Raw genomic sequence first — 22,851 nt, 5'->3', positions numbered from 1 at the left:
AATACTTTATTCATTCACTTGTGGAAAGGCATGTTGATGGGAAATGGCATATCATAACTAGCAAGCCATTTGGATGGAATGGAGTGATCCATTGGATCCAGTGGAATAAGCTTGGAAAGGCAGCTGAGACCCATCTTGCAGAAGACTTCTCAGCAAGAGAGTTTCTATGCTATAGAATAAGTGATGGGAAACCACTAAAAACTTCTGAATTGAAGAAGGGGTGTGGAAAGAGCTTTGTTTTAGGACTAGTCCTTGGGAACTAAACAAGAAGATAACAGCACCTGAATCCATTATCTTTTTTGCTTTACAAATAAGCAGCCTCTAAATGCTCAAGGCTGAGGTGGTGTCCATGTGTCAGATATTAGAATAGCATGAAGTACTTTTGTTGTCCACTAAGCCTAAATTGTTGTGATTGAGTCATCAGGTTTAAACATCGTCTCTCCTTTTTTAATGCATGTGTGTATATATACTTACTAGCACATACTGGACTTTACAGTTCTCTGAGAAGCATTGTAGCAAAGCAGAAAAAGAGTTGTCCCTGTAGCCAAGAAGACCCTGGTTCAAATCCTGCCTCTACTGCATATGGCCTTGGACTGGTTATACGTCTCTGTGACTCTGAAGGAGATGGGAGGGTGGAGTGGGGGGAATTCTCTCCAATGACAAACCCTCTGTAATTTAAGGACATAGTCTTTGAGAGTTGGGGAGAATGGCACTAAAAAATCCATGGTTCTCTGGTTAATCTGGTGTACCAGACAGGACTCACACACACACACACACACACACACACACACACACAAGTTATTACTGTTTTAAGGGGTAGAGGAAATGGTCATGAAACATGGCTTTCTGTAATAAAATCTTACTTAGAGGTTAGGTTTTGACTTCTAAGAACAGTTGGTCCAACCTGGAAGATACTCTGGCCCTGAGACAGTAGTAATAATAGTAAACTAATAATAAAACAGAGTGATGCAATTTAATGGTTTATCACTTATAATTTTAGTTCAACTTATATGATTTTGAATTGTATGATGAAAATGAGTTGATAGTTTAAAGACTAAAAAAATGCATTTTTTACTTGCCATTTATTTCCCTTGTTATATAAGATAGTTTGAGTAAAGGAGAGAAGCCTGAATCTTTTTCTGTGTTTGGCCACTAATCTCTGCAAAGTACACAGCAGGCCCTATAGGCATCAGCTTTTCTTATTGGAAAATACACAATCATTTGTTGGTGTAGCCACCTTTTTTCAGTGAATAAAGCTTTGGTTTTCTTGAGTGTGAAAGGTCCTCAGAGGAGATTGGCTAGGTGGGATGGATCTAATTTGTGGAGGCCTGTGAAATCTATGCAGAAATGTTTCAATTTCACATATTGGACTGGAATACAGAGTCAGAGTGAGGGAATGATGGGTAAGAAGTCAGAAAGGTATGTTGGACTCAGGCTGTGAGGGGATCAAACAGATGAGTTTATATTTTATCATAGAAGCAAAAGAGTCGGTGAAGTTTCTCAAGTTTGGGACTGACATAGGCAGACCTGTGCTCTAAGGATATCACCTTGGCTGCAACATGGAGAATAGGTTGACTAGGGGATGACTTAAGGGTAGGGAGGCCAATTGGAAGGCTATTGAAACACTCAGGGTGAGAGTTGGTAAGGGCTTTAACTAAGAGGGGGTAGTTGTATGATTGAAGAGAAGGGGACAGATATGAGCTATGTTGAAGAGTTCGAATGGGAAACGAGACAAGACTGGGGAATTGACTGGATATGGGAAGGTGAGGGAGAGGGAAGAATTGCAATTGATTCTGAGGTTGTGCATATGGGTGAGTGGGAGGATGATGTTGACCTGAACAGAAATAGGGAAGTCAGAAAAGGGTTGGTAGACTTAGGAGGAAAGGTGATGATTTCTGTTTTGGTCATGCTAAGTTTGAGTTCTCTATGTGACACCCAAGAGGAGATACCCAGTAGGCATTGGTGATGTAGACATACAGGACTGAAGCTCAGGAGAGAAATGAGGGTTGGGTCTGCTGTTTCCTCTAGAGATGTTTTTTTCGTATATGTGAGATTTTGAGTATCAGACAGAGAGAAAACAGGGTGGTGGGGGAGAGAGACAGACAGACAGAGAGACAGAGAGAGAGAGATGAGGGCACAGTTTCTTAGTTGTGTGAATGGAAAGAAGTTTATCAGCATAACGTTTTACTTACTTTGACTCTCTTGAATGGGAAATACTTGGTTATCTTGGGTTTCAAGTGTATTTCTTGGGGTAAATGAAAGCCCTTGACAAGTCCTGCCATCCCATTCAAAGCTACATGGAAAAAATAGCAGCTCTCTTTCTCTATTTCTTGTACCCTGGGAGCAAAGTCAGCTGCAGCTGCCAGCAGAGTTGTCTTTGTTTGCAGGAGGAGGCCTTGGGTGAGGGCAGAAATCTTTCTGAATTTTTACAAAAATTGTAGGTAATCCGCCGCAGGACAGAGAGTAGTGAGTAAATAAGTCCTGATCTTGAACTAACCCTTTCTGTCTTCCTGATGCTTAGGGTTGATTTTGTCTTGTATGTCAAGGCGTTACTACTGAGTTGGCCACATTCCATGAATGACTTTCTCTAAAGAAAAATGTTTTCTATTTTGCCAACATGTTGTGTGGGCAGGGACAGAGCTGTGTAAGGAGGGTGGGGTTATTGGAACTTTGTCCCAGGATAGGGGATTTAGAAGGTGCTGAAAGCATTCACCTTTCTTTAGCAGGAAAAAGTGTAACAGTTTAGCACCCAATTAGCAAGAAGCAACTACTAGGTGCCCCACTACTCTCTGTTACAAGATTGGGCCTGGTGGTCTTGAGACCACCTTGACAGTCTCCTCTTAAGGGAAGACTGTAAACTTATCGAACGTGGAAAAATACCGACAGATATACTCGAAGGTTTGTACGGCTGTGCCCCCCAAAGGAATATTTTGCCCACCATCAGCTTGTTTTTTCTGCCTGATAACAAACCGCCCCAAATAATATTTTACCTTGACCCCTGATGTGCAACTCGGCCAGCTACAGGGAGGCCATCCCAAATCAGAGTGAGAATCCCAATCTCAGAGGGGCACTCTGGAGCTTACCCTGTCCTTCTTGCTGCATAGCCAGACCTGTGCCTCTGTGAGTCTCCAAGCTAGCCCTGGCCTCAGGTGGGTTCTACTCTAAGTTTGCGGCTAGTATGCCTGGGTTGTAGGTCCGGTCTCCTTCTCCTCTCTCCCCTTCCTGCTTTCCCCCATTGCCTGCAACAAAGCTTTTCATTGGATTGATTCCCATTGTTTTACAAGTGTTCTTCTCAGCACCTGAACTTCTTAAGAGATTGTTTCCCCCAGTCTCTCCGCCTGACCCCTGGCTCTCCTTAGACATAAACTGAGTATCCAGATGAGGACTTAACCTCTCTACTGGGGGTATATGGCACTGTGAGCCCAGTTGTAGAAAGCAAGCGCCACTAAGGGAACCCTCTGTCTTCCTAGGAGGGACTTCCTTATCCCAAAGGACTGTCACAAAACATCCCAGCAACCACACCCCAGGTAAGTCTCAACCCCAAACATGCTTTGTGGAGGCTATGGTTATGAGCTGGTGGCCTGGCCCCAAGGCACACTGCTTGGCCTTTGTCCCAGCACAGAACTAGCTGCTTGGGGCTCCCAAGTAATTCTGGTTATAACGAACTCCAAGGAAAGCCCCAAGTCTTTCACTCCTAGTGGAGCTGGATTATGATGCGCCACTCGATCTTCTCATTTTGGAGTAAGAAAGAAAAGAAACCCGAGAAAGCCATGCCCTCTGCCCCTTCCGTTGGGTCTCCTCCAAGCTCCTAGGTCTTGCTTTTGCTTTCAGCAGTGGCTTGGGATGTTGGGGGGCGGCGGGGAGGAAGGGGGAGATCTGAAAGAGCAACTGAGGTTGGAAATCCAGACTGAGGACTGGTGGGAGGTGGCTTCCCCTCCTCTCTGAACTTTCCTGATGGTGGCTACATGCTGCATAGATAATGGCCAGAGAAAGAGAGCATTTAGCTGTCCAGAATTATTCATTATAGAAAATGTGTGTTGTAACCAGATCAACAGAGCACTGTTACTAAGGGCCCTCTGCTAGGACAAGGAGCTGACTATCTTAGGGACAGCTCTGGATTGTAATAGCGTTCTTGTAATGAGGAAAAAAAGGGGACCCCTTTGATGAGGATTTTTCCTTTCTCTACATTTTAAATTGCAAATTCGTTTGGAAAGTCTGAGCAGGCACACAAGACACTAATGCTTCTTTCCAGCGATTTCTGATGAAGAAAAATGGATCTTCCTTTGTCTCCCTCTGTTTCGAGCCAATTACTAAGCTTTTTTGAGAGGGGCAAGAATCCTTCTCAGTGGAAACCTCCCCCTCCCCGGGGCCCCCCATCCCCCTGGTCAGACTCAAGGCCATCTCTAGCACACATGGGAATGGGAATGACTTTGGAAACAGCCCCAAGGACAAGGACTGGCCCACTGACATGCCTTGGGGGGACCGGCAGGCTCTGCCACCCACACGAACTGGAAGGTGCAAAAGGTAGGGCTGCTAGATGCTGCAAAGCTCGAAGGGAAGAGAAAGCAGAGGCAGAAGAAGCAGGCCCATTGAGCCCACTGCCCTGCATGCTTCACTGTGCACAGTAATTGAGATTTCTAAAGATGGCCCTGAGTCATCAGGAATAGCTGTGAAGTTATGGGCAGTATACTGTGCTTAGGAAGGCAGGGAAGCATGCTACACGGATTCTCCCCCCCCCCCCCCCATCAAAACTAGTTAGTGCTTTAAGGATCAGATTTCATTTTAGCTGGAAAATTCAGTTGTGTGTAGCTCCTCCTTGTTAAGTAATCCTGCCTAAATGATATGTTTCTGCAATTAGAGATTGCTTCCTTCTTTGATCATTTAATGTTTCTTAGTTCAAACAGCTTCTTGTCAGTGAAATACATGAATGAATAAAAAGCATTTATTAAGCTCTTCCTAGGTGCTAAGTTCTGTGCCAAATGCTGGGGACTCAAGGAAAAGCAAGGGGCTGCTTGCTCGCCAGGAGCTCACACTCTTAGAGGGGATGACAACAGAGGAGGTGTCAGCTGCAGGGCAGATGCAAAGGCCCAGCGATCCTTTCCGTATGGCAGCAAGAGAGGTGCAAACGCATTTCCTTTAGACTCATTTGCCTTGAGAAAACCAGATCCACTTCTGAGCAGAACCATTTGATGACGCTAAAGACTTGGGCGTCAGAAACTTTCTTTTTTATCAGACTTGGCTGCTGTAGTCGAGGAGGGGATTGAAACACTTGCAGATTTGTTTCCTGGACAGTGACTTTGAAGTGGCTGCTGAGCAATGGAACCAAGGCTCTTTTGCTCACCAAGAGATTACCACAAAACTCTCCATCTCTTATAGGTGTGCCACGTATTTGAAGTGTGATTTGGAGTCAACATGATTTCACTCATTCGAAGTGGCGGGCTCCATCTCCGTCTCCTTTCTCCTAATCAAATGCCTTTGTTCCCCTTTGTGACCTGACTCCTCCAGTCCTTTCTCCAAGCCTTCTGACCTGGACCCCCTTGATTTTGTCTGCCAGTCCCCAGACTTTTTCTGTATTATCATCCACTACTCTCTCCCTTCTCTTCCTCCCACTCCGTCTGCTTCATGGCTGCTGAAAAAAGAGATACCCAGGTCTGTGAAAAAGGCTTGTCCAAGATCCACCTTGTGCCTTCATCTCTAGACTCAGCTTTATCAGTCACCCCCTCTTTCTCAAATGGTTTTAATCTTAACTCCACATATACCACAGAAACTCCCAGGATTTTCCCATTCCTTAAAAGATGCCCTAACCAACAACTATCTTACCTTTCTTTTCAAAGTTGTCAGCACCTGATAATACCACTTTTTCCACACCCGCCATCTCATCTCAACTCCTTGACATCTGGCTTCCTCCCCCACAGACAGTGACCTCCCAAATGCCAAAGCCTTTTGCCTGTTGTCTTAGGCCCCGGCTTCTTTGATCACTGTCCTTCTAAACACACTTTCCTTATGGGTTCCTCTCATCTCTTACCTTTATAGACACCTTGCTGGTCTTCCTACCTCTTTAGCTATTTCTACCTGTCTTCTGCCCTGGGTCCACATAATCTTCCTTACCCTCTTGCCATATATGGGCATTCTGCAGGGCTCTGCCCCTGGCCCTCTTCTCTCCTTCAGTAACTTCATGATTTATGCCCACCATTCCTTTTTTGGCAGGTGATTCTCAAATTGACTTTGCAGCCCTGATCATTCTTGGGAGTTCCAGACGTAATTCTTCAGTTGCCTCCAGGATATCTTTACATGGATGTTCACAAGGCATGTGGTGTCCCTCACGTTCACTTCATTTCACATCTGATTGTTGCCATCTCCTCAACATTTCTCACATCTGTCTCCTCTTTTCCCTCTCCCAACACTCTTCTCCAACAGATCCTTATTACTCTTTGGTTGTGCTGTTGTGATAGCTCTCCACCCCACCCCCAAGTCCTTCTCTCATCCATCATTCTTGTGACTTTCAGAAGCATCTCCCTTACAGAGAAGACTATCTGTCCACCCTCTTCCTTGGCTTAAAAGGCCTCATTAATTTACCATTGCATGTGCCAAGTTCAGTTCAAACTCCTTTGCCTGGCATTTAAGGCCCTTTAGAGCCTGGTCTTGTCTTACTTTTTCTAGACTGAACTCAGATCACTCTCCTTTAAGCAGCCTGCACTATAGACAGACAAATTGACCAACTCCTCTTCTCTCCCCAAACCCTCTGTGCTTTCCCACCTCTGTTTCTTGTATATCATCTCCCCTTTGGCCACTGAATTCATAGCTGCCCTTGAAGCCCTTAAAGTACTGCCTGTCTCATCAAGCCTTCTGTTATTCACCTTAACCCTCTCCATGAATGACCCTCCTTCCCCTTTGGACCTCACTGGGCACTTGATGTTCAAGACTTCAAAGGCAGACCCAGCTTGACATGCTGGCCATTTCAGTCGAACCCTCTTTGCGGCTTATCTTCCTGCCACACAGTCATCTCCATGAGGCTGGGGATTGCCTTTTCCAAAAACTGAGCATTCCCAATTTTAGTCCAGGGCTTTGTACACTGTCAATGGGTCATTGATGCTGGCTAACAGAATAAATGAACCGGAATAAGTAGAAAAGGAGATCCTTTTCCTCATGAGTGGGAGCTGGAATAAGCAGACATCATAGAGATACACAGTGGCACTTCAAGAGATCTTCTGGGGAGCCTAGGAAGAGTCTAGCACCAGAAGTCTGGAACCGAGAGGAAGAGAAGCAAGAAGGGGTGCCCGTGCAAACAGAGGGTCCCAGGCCAGTTCACCCCAAGCCTGACATTCTCTTTCTTCATTCCAAGCGTCCAATCACAAATTCCTGACATCACCTAACAAATTATCCATTTCCACCACTGCGGCTACTCCTCTTTAATTCAGGTCTTGGGCTGATTTTAAGAGCCTTACAACTCATCTCCCTGCCTCCTTTCTTTGCCAGGCTTCTTTGCCAAGTTAACTCTCCTAATGCACAGGAAGCTGTGGATAGAGTGCCAAGCCTTGGGTTAAGAAGATCATAGTTCAAATCTGGCCTTAGATATTCCCTAGCTATGTGACCCTGGGCAAGTCACTTAACCTCTATGTGCCTCAGTTTCCTCATCCAAAATGGGGATAATAATACTAGCACCTGCCTCCCAGGGTCATTGTGAGGTTCAAATGGGATAATAATTGTAAAGCACTTAGTAGATGTTATATAAATGTTAGCTATTATTATGAAAGTCTTCTGCTGAAACTCCTTTAGTGGTTCCCCATTGCCTCCCAAGATGAAACTCAAATTCTTTAGCCTGACATTTGACAGCCTTCTAGAACAGCCAGTCTGCATGCACAGTCATTTCTCATTTATCCTCCACATTGGATCATGTGGTGTTATACAAATATGTTTTGTGTTTTCCCATATCTCTGCTTGTCTGTGCTTTCTCCCCCCGCCAACCTTAACACTAATCCTAATACAGGAATACTCTTCATTTACATTTTGACATGTAGGAATCCTACCCAGTGCCACTAGCTCAAATCCAGCCCTTCTGGTGATTGATCTGAGGCATGTCTATGTGCCCTGGAAGCAATTGTCCATGCAAGGGGCAGAGTGTAAATAGAATCATTGTTTGGCATTTCTGCCATGAAGAATCATAAAATTCTGCTGAAACTAGCTTCTGGACAGCAGGGGCAGACTCTTCCCATGGCAGATAGAAATCTCGTGACTCCTATTTGCAACAGGCTAAAATGGGTCTACCTGTTCTTACTTGGGCTGGTATAAAACATGGCCTCAGCCATTGCCTAACCCTGCCTCTTTTTGAGACCTGGCACCCCAATCCAGCCACTGCTTGCTGAACACTTAAAAAGTTAGAGAAAGAAAATATGACCTCCAAGATTCACATTCAAAGGAATAGACACTGTGCCCACAGTACAAACAAAGTGATTTGGAGGTGACACACGAACATCTGGAGAGGCCTCAAGTGGGAGGCAGTGGGAACAGAACCTGGCGGAGGTGGGGAGGGAATGCACTTCAGGCCCAGTGTGACATGGGAGAACAGAAAAGACTGGCTCTCCTTGTTGCTTCAGCTTCTCTTTTCACTTCTACCTCTTGCATTCTGGCTTCTGAATGCACCATGCCACAGAAAGTGCTCTTCTCCGAAAAGTCTTCAGTGATCTCTGAACTGCTGAGCCTGATGGTCTTTTCTCAGGCCTTGCCATTCTTGACCTTTCTGTGACACTGGTCCCTCCTGACAGCCCCTTCTCCTAGATAGCCCTTTCTCTTTCTGGGTTTTCTTGACACTTATCTCCTTTGGGGCTCCTCTCATCTGTCTGAATATTTCTTCTCAGTCCCCTCTTGAGACATCATCCTCCCTGCTTCCACCCCCGCTAACCATAGCTGTATCTCACAGCTCAGTCCCAGGCCCTACTCATCTTCCCTCTTGTGTGGCAATTTGCTGTTAAATCAGACCCCATGGTAAGCCAGGGCTGCTTCTTCTTTTGTGAGTCTCGGACCCCTGTGGCAGGCAGGCAGTGGGCCAGCCTGGTGAAGAAGCCAGTGGGCCTCTGCTCAGAATGAAAGAAATGCCTCCTATCAGAGAGAGCTAGTGAGAACAGCCCAGATCATGGGCCCTGCAGTCTCTCTCTGGTGCCCTGGGGGGGTCTCTGACCCCCAGGCCTAAAGTAACCCACTTCCTTTTGCTGACCCCCATAGTGTCCAGCTGCCCATGGTCTTGGGTAGATCTCATGAGCCGGTGAGCATCAGAGCAATGAATCAACGGACAGTATCGTTATTCTCATTGGGAAAAATAATCCATCCTAGGCTTCTGAACATTTCCAAAGGATTTCATTAAACTTCAGCTCTTGACATTGCCCAGGCCAATTTTATTTGCTAGTTATTTTGTGACCATCATGGGCAGGGCATCATTTGAGGGGCTCAATTCCTAGCTCCCCCTCCTGCAACACAGATCACAATCCCCTAGTGACTTCAGTAATTTTAGGGCATTTCTATGGCTGAACAATTTGTTGTTTCAGAGACCTCCATGCCACTCAGTCTCCCCAAACATAGCCACCATAAATACTTATACAGGCCCTCCATATGCCTGTAGCCAAAGCCTTTCCTGCTTGGTGTTCGACTGGTAGAGAATGAGGATAGTATGTTAGTGGTGGGGCCTGCAGAAAGTCATGATCCCATGTAATAATTAGGGAACATGACAAGTGTCCTCCCAAGGTCCAGAGTGCCATGTGAGGTCCCAGGTAGAGACTAACTAGCCAGCGGGATCAAGAAAAGTTATATGGAAGAGGTGGCATTGAAGTGGGGCTTATAAAGCTTGGGCAGGCTTAGGTTGTGAGTGAGAGCAACTACACATGGGGAATTATGTGGACAAGGAAATAGAGGTAAGAAACTGGGAAAGTGTGACTAATCCATTTTACCTGCAATGTATACACATCAGAAGAATACACAAAGGGAATAGTAGAAGATAATGCCAGAAAGCAAGGGTTGCAGCCAATTGTTGGAGGCCTTGAATGGCGGGCAAAATATCAGCCCTAGTCTACTGAATACTGGTGTTTTTCTCCTTGAGAACCACTTAATTTGGTATGTGAACAGCCATACAGACTCTTGGTACTGCACTAGGTCATTAGTCTTATATTTATTTCTGTAGCATCCTTTTTTCTACAGAGACTCAACTGCTGTTCTGTTGAGAAGTCCACACTTAAGCTTAAGTGAAAGTGACTCTTTCCAAAGTTCACTAGAATGACCACACACTGAAAAGAAAGACCCATTAGAAATAAAGGTATATTACACATTAATAGCCACACTTCCTGTCTCCTGCTTTAGATGGTTGCCAGGTAAGCCCTAAGTGGGGTGCTGAAGCCTCTGTCAGTTTGACTGTGGTGCCAACAGAACCCCAAAGTACCCCCTGGGAGCAGTCAGCTAGCACTGGGTTAAAGCAGCCAACTGTGTTAGCACTCTGAGATGAACTTATGCATTCTTCTTGGAGTTCCTCTTTGGCCTCGCAGACCCTGGTGAGCTTTGGATAAAGCCACGAATTTCTCTAGTTTCTTCGTGGATTCATGACCAAGAAACGGAAGCTGGAGGCTAGCAGTGACTGTCGTGATTTTACTTTGTCATCTTACCCATTATTATGAACTGATGGGCAGATTTAAAGTTATGCTTTTTTCCCCTTCAATTCTTTTAGATCTCTGGTGGAAGACGAAGACCCTCACATGAAAGTGGCTCTTGTTAACAGCGATATGGGTTTGGCTGCCCACCTGCAGTCATCCAAGACAGGAACTGCACGGTTTTTCACGAGCAATTCCCATAGTTCAGTGGTGTTACAGGTAATACAATATCCTCTTCTTTTGCTGTATTTGGGTCACCACGGAAATGCCAAGCTTGAGAGACGTTTGCAGAGGGCTGCTATATGCTCTTAGCAGAACATCCAGAGCCACGATGGGAAAAGAGGCATTACACAGCACCTTGGGAGTGTGGGAGCTCCTTTCGCCTATGCCATTATCAGGGAGTCTGGCTCCTACATGGGTGGGCCCCAGGCCATTTCTTTAGGGCCCCAGCCTGGGAAGTCCATTCTTTGTGTGATACGTGCAGAGGCAGGGAGCCCAGAATGTATTTCAGAAAGGTTTCCATCGAAATGAACTGTACCAAGTTTTGGCCCTCACAGTTGACTTCAGTCATCTGAAAAATCATTTCTCTGGAGCACCTGTTTCCTCCAAAGTACCTGACCAATGAGCCATTCCTCTTTTATTTGGAATAGCTCATTGAAACTTCCCACACTGTGTTTATGTAAAAGTCTATTTTAGCCCATTTTATTTTCCAATTAAATCAAGTTCTCCAACAGTGTGAGAGCTCTGACCTTTCTCTTGCAACCAAACACTTCTTTGCTTAATATTTCATAACTGTAGCAAATGAGAAGCAGTAGTAGGCAATAAGGGAATAGGCTCTGTAAGCTGGAATCAGGGATGGGGGGAGGGAGGAACTGGCCATATTCACTCCACTGGATTTCCTGAGATGGATCTCTTGGGATAATTGGAGTCCATGCCCTCAAATCACTTATAATCTAACGGGGAGGACAATATATTAAAGGAAGCTGCCAAGGGGGGACCAGAGAGGGGAGAACGTATCCAACACAGGGGCTTGATGGAGGGATCTAGAGATACCTCATAACAGCGTAGCTACTGGGAAAGGAGGACAAGGCTTAAGACTATGCTGAACCCCTCCTTAAATAGAGGCCACAGAGACTGTGGCCTGCCCTCTAGTCAGAGGGTTAAATCAGAGGGGCATAGTAGGACCTGAGGACATGTGAGGACCAGGCAGGGTCAATCTTGGATAATAATGAACTTTCCCAATAATGAGTTTCCTGGGGAAGGAAGACATGATGGAGAGAACCAGAGAAGTCCAAAGGTAGGGTAGCTGGTGAGAAATAGGTTAAGCCTTAGTTTCCTTAAAGTGTCAAATTGGGGTATGATACCCAGGTGCTCCCTCCCACCCAGGGTTGTCAGAAGGATCACATGAGATAATACATGGAAATCATTTTGCAACTTTTAAAGCCCTTATTGAATGTCAATTGTCACTGTCGTTGTTGCTGCTGTATAAAATGAGCTAACTGCCAGGGAAAGTAGTTATTGGGGAGAAATAGTGCCCAGCAGGGAGGTTTCTGTAGCAGGGTGCCCCTACCATAGTGAAATCAGGCCCTTTTCTTAAATCAAGAAATAAAGACAGAAGAGGATCAAGAGGACTGGGAGCCAACTAGAAGCAGATGCCTTCTCACTCATTAGGAATGATGGGAAGGTCTAAGGATCTCTTCTGATTCCTGAGCTTTAAAAGCTTTTGTGGATGAAATAGACTAGGCAGAGAGAAGTACATGGAAGAGGCTTATGATGGCACATAGGCTTTAAGACCTGGAGCCCTCAATTTGTCCTGAGAGGGCATAACAAACTCCCAGCTTCAGAGGGGCTGGGGATGAGGGCGTAGGGCCTAGAATGGGAACCCCCATTGGATCAAGAAGGAAGAATTGATAAGGTAAGTGTACTTCACTAGTTGTATTTCTTCAAATATTGTTTTAAGTTGTACATTCTGTTTAAATGTATTTCTGGTAGTGTTACCAAATATTTATATTTAGCTATTTTAATAACATCTACTTTTTATAGACAAGGCCTAATTGGGTGGCACAGCTTGCTGTTCTCACTCTGTTTGAGATGCTATCAGTAAATCTATCTCTTTGGTCTTGTAAGGGGTTAGTATAAAAGGTTGGACTGGATTATTCAAGAGTAGGGTTGCCAGGAATTTTAATCAATTTTTAGCAATTTATTTATAAAATATAGAAAGAGTGAAAGTAAGAAAATCAGAGAGAGAATGGGGTATACCTAACCTACACACTAAGTATTTTGCTCTGACCCCTGGCCCAACCCAGGCAGGGCTAATGAGTCTTTAGCAGGAGCGGCCTCAGACTTGAGCCAAGGACCTGGGTTTGCAGGAAGCCTCTCTCAAGAGAGTAGGCCTCTCCTGAGGCTGGTCCCTTCAGAAAATCCAGGAAAGGAGTCAGCCTTTTTCACTCACCCCACATGGTAGTTCTAAAGAAGTTAGAAGCAGTCTGAAATCCTCAGTCAGAGCTCCTCCAAAGTCAAGTTGAAGACAAAAGACCAAACAAAAAACTCTTCACAGGAAGTTCTTGGTATTTTTAGAGACCTTCCTTTTCATCACTTCCTGTGACTTTCTTCCATTTTACGTGTACCAATTACAGCTAAAGCTTTGGACTGCCCAGGGGGCAGTCAGTCGATTCTGATTCATCACCCACTATTGCACACATGGGTCACAGACCTCCCCCACTCAAGTGTGAGTGGGGTGTATATGCTTCTGGTGACCAAATATAAAAATGGGCAGGGGAGAGTTAATTTAATCTTCACAGTCCCAAGGACACCACTCAGGTCTGTTTGTTCCCTGATGGCACTATGTCCTCATTGTTGACACATGACCTAGGAAGAAACCTCTGCCATTGCAAATCCACATTCATGACACAGCAATTGCAAACATTGCAGTTGAATTTTAGTTTCCTCTTAAACGATGCTACCTGGATTACTGTCCCCTATCCTCAGACTTGGCATCTTAATCTCTCCTTCCTTACCTTGGGGATAAGCCCCCTTCTGACCCTTTTTATTCTGTCATTTCCAGGGCTCAGAGTATTTCTATCAGTGGTGAAAAATAAAGTCCCCTTAAAAACTGATGTCCCTTGGTTTTGCCATCCCTTCTTGGCAGTGGTCCTCTCCATTGCTGTGCTCCTCTTGGCCCCAGTACTGTTCCCTCTTTAGTCTCCCAGAGCACCCTTTTTGTGGACCACTTGTCTCTTTCTTCATCTTATTACTTTACCTTGTTTCCATCTTTTATGCTTAGCTTAACAAAATCTGTCAGCTAGTGAGTTCCCTGTGTATCTATCTGCTTCAGTATTTTCACTCAACTACCATTTTTCCTCCCCACTAGAATAGTTTCCCTTTTGTATCTTGAGACTTGCATTCTTGAAAGTTTACCAGCTCTCCTGGGCTGGCTTCCTGAACCACTCATTTCCTGTTGTCTGACAATGATCAGCTCCTTGCCAGGCTCAAAAACACTATTTTGATGTGCTAATGGCCCCCAATGAGAATGGGAGCTATCAGTTTAAGCATTTGGTTGGGAACAGAACAGTCAATCAGACACAATCATCTTCTAAATTACTGATCTTTGTTACATGCTGGACACTTGCCAGAGGGCTTTACAAGTCTAGATGACATTGTATTTTCAGCTTATATGATCTCCCTTAGGATAATGAGTTCCATGTGTTTACTATTCTATGGGCAAAGAAATACTTTCCATTTATTTGTCCACAAACTAGGTCCTTAGAGCTTGAAAGCCATTGTTATTAGGTCCGCTTTTGGTCTGTGTCATTGGAGATGTCGATGTCGAGAAATGTTAACTGTGTTGAGAAATGTTAATGTCTAGAGAAAAGCATCAAAAACTTGTAAACGGCTGGAAAATTGGCCTAATGAGGAAGAGTTATAGAAACGAAATTAACTTAAGCTGGAGAAAAGAAGCCTGAGGAATGGTTTAAGTGGTTATTATAGAAGGCTATCCATTCCTTCCCATGGAGTCCAGAGCAGGAGAAATGGGTCTGCATGCTCAGACCAGGAGGGTCCAATTAGACAGCGGAAGAATTTTTAAATTATTCAAGTGATTTAAAAACTAGGACAGGTTATCAAGAGAGAGTTTTTTAAAACCCTTACTTTCCATCTTTGAGATCAATACTGAATATTTGTTCCAAGGCAGAAGAGTGCTAAGGACTAGGTAGTGGACTTAAATGACTTGCCCAGGGTCACACAGCTAGGAAGTGTTTGAGGCAAGACTTGAACCTAGAACCTCCCATCTCTAGGCCTGGCTCTCAATTCACTGAGTTACCCATCTGCTCCTTAAGTGATCATTTTATTCCTACAGAGGAAATAGCAAAGAGGGCAGAGAGTAGAGGGCATTCAGAGTTCCCTTAGCAACTCTGGAAGATGCCAGTGTTGGTATAGGACCAGTAGGGCACTGTCATATGGTTGTAGGTGTTAGAGCTTGGTAGACCTGGAAGATTTGGTGAAAAGCCTGTCTTGGTAGGGGCAGGGCACTTGGCCAAGGATCTGCTGAGTAGCAGCTATCACTAGTAAGTAAGGAATCTTGGATTGTTTTTTCATAGCCAGTCCTAGGTTCCCTTCTTCCCCAGCCTGGCCTACACCTTATTTTGCCTTCCCTATCTTCATAGTATTCATCTGCATTTGACGGCCCCATCCTTTGATCTTAGCCTGGTGGCTCCAGTCTGCCTATAATGTTTCCCTTGGATTCCTAATTCAGAGAGAAGCTCTACTCCTCCTCCCTACGATGGCCTTGATCTCACGTATGGTTGGCAGGTGGTTTAATGTAAAAGAAGAGGAAATAAGAAGTATCTGAGGGGTTGCAAAGGAAAACATGTCTCCCTAAAGGAATTAGAATAAACATTTCTGTTACCCCTGGTGATACTTCGATGTGAGTGTCACCGCCAAGGTCACTGTATGGGAGACAAAGCTGAGTGCTCCTGCTGGGTTGCCCTTTCCCTCAGCAATAGGTCCCTAAATTGTTATTAAAATAAAGTCTTGGTGATATATAATCTAATGGTCACCCAGGTATGGAATGCAGAACTGGAACCCAAACTTTCCTGAGTACAACCAGCTCTCTATCTACTATGCCTTACTGATATAGATGAATAGATAGATAGATGTATGTGTATATATGTGACCATGAGCCAGTCCATTAACTTCTCAATGAACCTTTACGAGTTTTGCAGAGTCATTGATCTATATCAGTGAGGGAGTTCGTATATGAAGAATTCCCTTGTTTCATGAAATTATGAGCCTAGACCTTCTCCCTCATCCCCTCCAAAAAAAGGTGCATACATATACATATAATTACAGCCCCCCCTGCCCTGAGATTATATCATAGAATATTTGAATTGGGAAAAGCCTTTGATGTAACCCTCTCATTTTATAGAGCACACAAGTGAAGCTTGACAACCCCCCAGACCCCAATGTAGTCTAGTTTTCTTAGTGTTGATAGTTCACTTGGGAAGCTATTCAGTATCTCTTTAATTATTCTGGATTCTGAAACCACTTTGATTCTCTGTGCCTTCTTTGCCACTATTGAGCTGTCTCTTGATTCTGAATGCTTATAGAGTGATTTATGTTTTCTTCCCGGTGCCACTCGAGAACCTTCTCTGCTGTCAGCCTTGTCACTCTCACCACCATGCAGCAGAGAGACTAGGAAGCCACCAAGGTCATCTGCACTCCAGTTCTTTCTTGAGAAATGAATGGCTGAAGTTGTGATCTCATTGTAGGGCTTTGACCAGCTTCGTGTCGAAGGACTACTTTGTGATGTGAGCCTAGTCCCTGGAGACGGAGATGAAGCCTTCCCTGTTCATAGGGCCATGATGGCATCTGCTAGTGATTACTTCAAGGCTATGTTCACAGGTAGAGTGGTCCTTTAATGTTCTGTCTTAATTTGAAGTCAGTTGTGAAGGCATGTTACCTGAATGTGAAGGATAGTTCTGACAAAAGCCCCTCTGGGTAAGCGGAGGAAACACTTACTCTGTCTCCCCGTGATATGGAAGCTGTTCTATTGGTGCTCTTTTAATTACTAAAGCCCCGGGGATCCTGGTTTCTCTCTCCTATAGGCTGTACCTTGATTTTATTCCATATTCTTAGTAGCGGAAGTGAGTTCTGCCTTCATTAAAATAACCACCTTCCTTTATCCCAATGCTTTTTTTTCTCCAGGTGGTATGAAAGAACAAGATTTAATGTGCATTAAGCTCCATGGGGTGAATAAAGTTGGGCTGAAGAAAATCATTGATTTCATTTACACGGCCAAACTCTCTCTGAATATGGACAACCTTCAAGATACACTCGAAGCTGCAAGCTTTTTGCAGATCCTGCCTGTCCTGGACTTCTGCAAGGTGTTTCTGATCTCTGGGGTAAGATACCTTAGGCTTGTTTTTGCTATTGTTGTTTCCATGTTCTCTTCCAATTTGGGAATCTCCACCATTGGGCTTCTCAACAGCCCCAAATTCCCTGCCACTTGACAGGCAGTCAGACTTGTACCTTTTCTGTTTCAAGGGTCCTCAGGCTAGCAGAGTCTTTAAAGAAACTCAGAAGAAGAGCAAAGAAGTCTTTGGAAAACTGAGTCATTAACCTAGAAGTTCCCTGGAGGGACTTAGAGGTCATAAAGAGCCTTGCAGATATGTGCAGCCCTGAATGAATGAATACACGAATGAATGAATTGGGCTCTTCTTCACTGGGCACTGAGACTGCTCTCCTGGGGTTCACTTAGTGCCTGCCCATGTCTGTGCTTACACAAAAGGCTGACATGTAAATGAAATACTGGAGGAGTGCCATGGGAGCTCTGAGGCCTCTAGTTGAAATAGTTTTCCTGAAATCTTGGTGGCTTTTCTTCCTGTACCCTAGACATGGGAGCACCTGCCACTCTCACACATGGTAGCAAGGGGACACAACATCCATTCAGGGGCCAGTGCTCAGACAGATGCCAGTTGAGGATGAGGGGGAGAGGGTAGGGTGCAGCCAGGAGGGACATGCCCAGGCACCAAACAGTGAGCAGCCTTAGCAGGTTCAGTGACTATCTCTGCTCCCTTCTATCTTGTTTTGGAAAGATTAAAGGAGTTTTCTCTAGAAGGATTTCCAGGGCATCTCCTTATATCTGACTCAAGGGAAGATGAACCATCTTCTTTATCTCCACTACTTCTCGATCCTGTGGAAGAGTTTCTTTTCTTTTAGGTGTTTGTAGTTCATACTAAGTCTAATCTTGGAAAAATGTGGTTTGCTGATGCTTTCTCAAAGAGATTCTCTTTTACAATGTCAAATCCTTAAAATTGCATTTAGTTTCTGTTTCTTCACAAGAACTTGTCAATCATTGGTTTATCATGATTTTCACAGTTTCTCAAGTCATCCAAGAGTCAATTTGTCCAACATTTATTACAAGATTACTTTTGAAAAAACAAAGACATAGGCCCATCTTCCATTGCTCCGTGCAGATCTTAAAATTTTTTAAATGATGACCACAGGAATTTGATTTTAGTCTTTCTTGACTTGAAGGGATTCCTAAGATATTCACGCTCCACTGTACCATATATTTGGCTCCAGTAGAGAAAAAGCTTGGCTTATTTCCCACATGACTTTGTATTGCCCTTGTGGTATTTGCTATTGAATCACTACTTTTTATTTCTTAAATTGTAATGAGTTACTGGCACAATGGCTACTGAATTAGTATTTTTTTTATTTCTCAAATGGTGACAGGATTGTTTTTTCCAAAGAACTGAACACGCCCTCATGTTTTGCTCCTGGTTTTGTTTCTGTCATTAAGTGGTAACCTTGAATCCAAGAAGAACCAAATATTATTAACTGGACCATTTAAATTTCTTAGATACACATTATTTGAACTGGACCAGCACCTGACATTGGTTTTACAGGGTTATAGTTGGGGTATGGTACTTTGGAGGCAAGCTATGGGTGATGTTGAATTTACTTTGTTCACTGTTTGTTAATTTGTGTCCTTATTGATTAATTTTCTAATTTCAGTAATTAAGTTGAATTTCTATAAAACTGCATGAGGGTGAATCAAATGTGTTGGCCCCAACTCAGCTGGAATTTGCATTAGAACCATGTTGTTTCATCCATTTGAAAATGCCTTTCTCTTCTGAACCGTTTAAACATTGACTTTAAGATTAGGCTCTTTCTTCACCCTAGCCAAGCTTTCCATTCTTGCACGGGCATGTGTGGATGCCTTTCAGTGTTCCAGAGGGTGTTAGTCTCCTTCCTGGGTATCTCCCTCCCTGGGAAGATTTCCCCACTTTTCATGTTCTCTTTACACATATACTTTTGTGTGAAGATCTCATGTACTCAGCAAACCTCTTGAGGATAGGGGATCATGGGATTTAAAACTAGAAAAGAGTTTAGAAGTCAACTTGTCCCATGCCCTCCTTGTATAGGGGAGGGGAGTCCTCTGTTTCTATACAAAGCCAGCCCCATAGGCCTCCCTTCATTTTTTGTGCAGGTAGTAGTATTATGACCCTTTCAGTGGATAGCTTTCCCCAGGAGACCAAAGTCATATTTGTGGAACTGTCTCCTTGTACTTCTTTTTCTCTTGCCCATTTTTTCCTTTGTCTTTCTTCCAAATATTTTCTCTCTTCTTTCAAAGGGCAGTCTCGACATTAAATCTGTTCATTTCTCTTTCTCTCAGCTATCAAATGCACCTTTGAATTGGATCCTTTGCCTGCTTTCTCCTACAGGCCTCAAGTTGCTGGTGATATATTTCAAAGGAAGATATTGTGTGTGTGTGTGTGTGTGTGTGTGTGTGTGTGTGTGTGTGTGTGTGTGTGTGTGTGTGTTTCAATTCAAAGAGCCTGTAGGAAGCTCCAACCTTAAGTCATCATGTTTAGGATTAAGGCTCTTTTTAAAGCTTCTGATCTCCAAGAACCTGAAAGTATGAAAGAACCCAGGCTTCACTTTGGGTTAGCATTTCCCTCCTGCTCCTTTCAAAAATACCTACGTCTTGACCCGCTGACATGCTTCGGTGGGCTGTAGGGTGAAGTTTTGGCTAGACTAAAGTACAGGGAGATAACAGACCCTGCCCCCCTCAGTAGCAGTACAATATACGTGCCCCATACTGTTCTACTAGCTGCTTCTTGTTGTTCCATGTTTTCGGTGGGGAGCTATCGCAAAGATAGTGTTTGAGTATCAAAGAACCCAAAGCACTGTGCTTTTGGCACAAAGTTAGTACCTAACAAATGCTCTTCTTCATTCTTTCAAAACATTTATATTTGCATTTGGATTATATTTTTATACTTTCAAAGGAATACAATCTGGTAGTTTACATCATTCCTTCAGACAAAATAATGGAAACAATCCCAAAATCTCCCATTTGGGAATAACCTAAAAGGTTCTTCAGTTGAATCTGAGTCTGTTCCATAATGTGGTGTACTAGTCTTTAAAGGTCTTCAATGATCATTTACTCTCCCTCCTGTTAGGCAGCCTGTTTCATTTTCAGATAACTTCAACTGCTAGAAAGTTTTTCCTGGTATTGAGCCCAAATCTGCCCCTTTACCTGTTGGCACTTGTTCTGCCCTTTGAGGTTAACTAGACTGTGTGGTGGTCCTGTAACTGGAAGTCCCTTGGGGACCAGAAACAATCTTTTTTTCTCTTTGCACCCTCAGCCACTACATAAGCACCTGCACAGGTTAGACTCTCATAGATCTCTGGCACTGAATTGGAATAATTAAAAATTAAGCTCCTGCCCTGTCCCCCATCTCTTCTGTTGACCAAATACCCCCCCCCCGCAGTCTTTCAACCTATCTTTATGTGGAATAGTTCAAATCCCCTCACTAGCCGGGTCACTTCCTCTGGATGTATTGCTGCTTACCAATGCCCTTTCTAAAGTGGGACACCCAGAATTGGCCAGTTTTCTAGTTGAGGTTCAACCATGGCTGAAGACAGAAGAACCTCAGGGAAGAGACTTGGAAATGATCTCATTATTTCTCTTAGACAGCCATTAACTTAGGTATTATTTCTTTGCCTCCATCCCCTTGTTTGCCTTCTATTGTTAGATATCTATTTTCAAGTTTATCCTGGTCAGGGAACTGGCTCTCTCCATCTTTATGTTATCTCAACTTGCCTTTTTCTGAGGACATTAAATTTATTTATTTTTCATGATCACTTTGGTTTTTACTTCACCTTCATATATGACCTTCATTTCCCAATATCTCTCTTTATTCAGAGAGCCATCACGTCTAATGACAACAAAAGCAGTCCAGCAAAACTGGCCAACACATCCAGTGAATCTACCATATATGCAGTTGAATGTTACCTCTTCTAACATTTTCTACCATGTTATACCATGTGACCCAGTATCTAGAACAGGTTAACCACTGCCATGGCTCATTCTTATTGCCCCCCCCATCTCCCTCTCCCTCTCCCCTCTTCCTTCCCTTGGTTAGCCTGCCTCAGTCCTCCTATCTTGGCTTTACTTTAGTCACCCTGGACCCAAACCAACCCTTGTAGTTGAAACTCCATATACTTGAGAGGCCTAGATTTAGGAACTTTTCTTTCCTGCCTCACGTTACCTGGGTGATAGTTTCCTTTGCATAACTACCAATAATTAACTGTAGAATATGAATAATATGGACTTTTTATTTTTAGTAGTCCCTTCTTTGCATCTTTGGATCTCTTTATTGCTAGAAGTAGCAAGAATGAATGCTCATTGTCCTCCCACAGCACACTCACTGTTGTACATGGGCTCTCCAAAGGCTCAGTCCTTTCCATGAGGAAGGGAGCATTCTGGGAAATTGCACATTACCATTCATTCTCTGGAGAGCTTTAAGAAAAGGATAGGCAGCTGTCTTTGTGAATTGGATGATTTGTCATGGTCCTTCCCAGGCCCTGTAGAAGTTGTTTTCTAGAATCTTTAACCATTATGTAGTTTCCTTTATCCTATTATTTTCATACACTTCTTTCTCTTCTTAATTTTTTTAAACAATGGAAGTCGAAATTGGAGGGAAGGAGTTAAGATGCTAGGATCTGATTTTTTATTCCTATTTCTAAATTATAAAGTACAAGTCTCATTTTGGATTCTGATTGTTTATTTCTCTGCCTAATGTAGCTATCAAAGTCTGTCAGCCTCTAGATAAAGATCACCTCCAGAATCCTTGATTAACAACTTTTGGCGGGGTAGTTTATGTACCTTTTGAAACTGACCACCATTATTTTATTATTTCTCAATCTTATGAGAAAATCTAGGAACCTTCCCCATTAGCATGCATCTGTTTGTGCGTTTGTATATGTGTGCATGTGTGTGTACCTTTGTACTGTGTGTAGGCATATTTGTTGAGTAGGGATCCCATGTTCTGGGCAGAAAAATGGGAGGGAGCTCTGGCGTGGAGAAACTCTGTAACAGGATGCTATGCCCCCAACTAAGGTTCTGCCATGTTTCTGTCTGCCATCTAGCAAGGCCAGTATATAGCCATGTATTTGGGAGCTTCCTAAAACTAAAATCATAACAAATAAAAAAAAATGGGGCATTCATGTGCTAGTCCTAAACAATCTTTCTGAGGACTAAGCGAGCAAAGTAGTTAGAGCTCCAGTGCACAGCGGGGCTAGTTAAGTGCTCTTGGGTATCTCCTGTCCATGGGGCCCTTCTTGGTGCATGGACATCATTACTGGGAAGGAAGGCAGTAGCCTGACACTGATGAAAGGAAAATGCTCAACATGATGCTGCCCAGAATTAAATTCATTCTTTGAAAATTGTTTATGGTAACTTTATTTTTTCAGAAATAGTACTTCTGTTCCCCATTGGGGGGGGGATGTAGTTGATATAAGTGGTCATTGCCATCAGTCTCCTTTTAGCTTTTCAATAAAAAAATCAAGACTGTCTGCCATGCTGTCTTAGCCACCTGTCAATCTCCTATGATATTTGCATCTAAGATTTGTGTGACATTATGAAGACACACAGTATCAGAGGAAAGAGGGACCTGACTCAATTACTCATGACTTAGTTTTTAATAGGCATATTTGTATGCTAGCCTTGTTCACAGAGTTTATCCCCAGCATGACATTTGCTGATGCATTTCATTTCTTCAAGTAGAGATTTAGTATGCAAATAACTAAGGAAGAGGAGAGGGGAGGGGAGGGGAGAAATGGAGGAAGTGGGGGAGAGTGAGGAGAGGAAGAAATGAGGGACTAGTGAGCCAGGACTGTTCACAGAAACTCTAAAGTTGAATTCTCTGTTGGGCTG

The 22,851-nt window shown here is 43.7% G+C and overlaps 1 protein-coding gene across 23 annotated transcripts in view; it reads left to right on the top strand.

Moving 5' to 3' along the window:
* Positions 1-22,851, top strand: part of KLHL13 (kelch like family member 13) — a 296,890-nt gene that overhangs the window by 254,427 nt on the left and 19,612 nt on the right. For 14 of the 23 annotated variants that reach the window (XM_056809598.1, XM_056809599.1, XM_007507765.3 and 11 more), the window contains 3 exons: positions 10,706-10,847; positions 16,394-16,526; positions 16,830-17,026. In XM_056809598.1, the coding sequence (XP_056665576.1) occupies positions 10,706-10,847; positions 16,394-16,526; positions 16,830-17,026 (472 nt within the window). Of the gene's footprint in view, positions 1-3,470; positions 3,528-10,705; positions 10,848-16,393; positions 16,527-16,829; positions 17,027-22,851 lie in introns of all 23 variants that reach the window. The other 9 variants (XM_056809589.1, XM_056809582.1, XM_056809585.1 and 6 more) reach the window with 1 other exon arrangement.

The sequence above is a fragment of the Monodelphis domestica genome, chromosome X, assembly GCF_027887165.1.
Source record: "Monodelphis domestica isolate mMonDom1 chromosome X, mMonDom1.pri, whole genome shotgun sequence".
Lineage (NCBI taxonomy): Eukaryota > Metazoa > Chordata > Mammalia > Didelphimorphia > Didelphidae > Monodelphis > Monodelphis domestica.
This window is presented reverse-complemented; position numbering and strand designations above follow the sequence as displayed.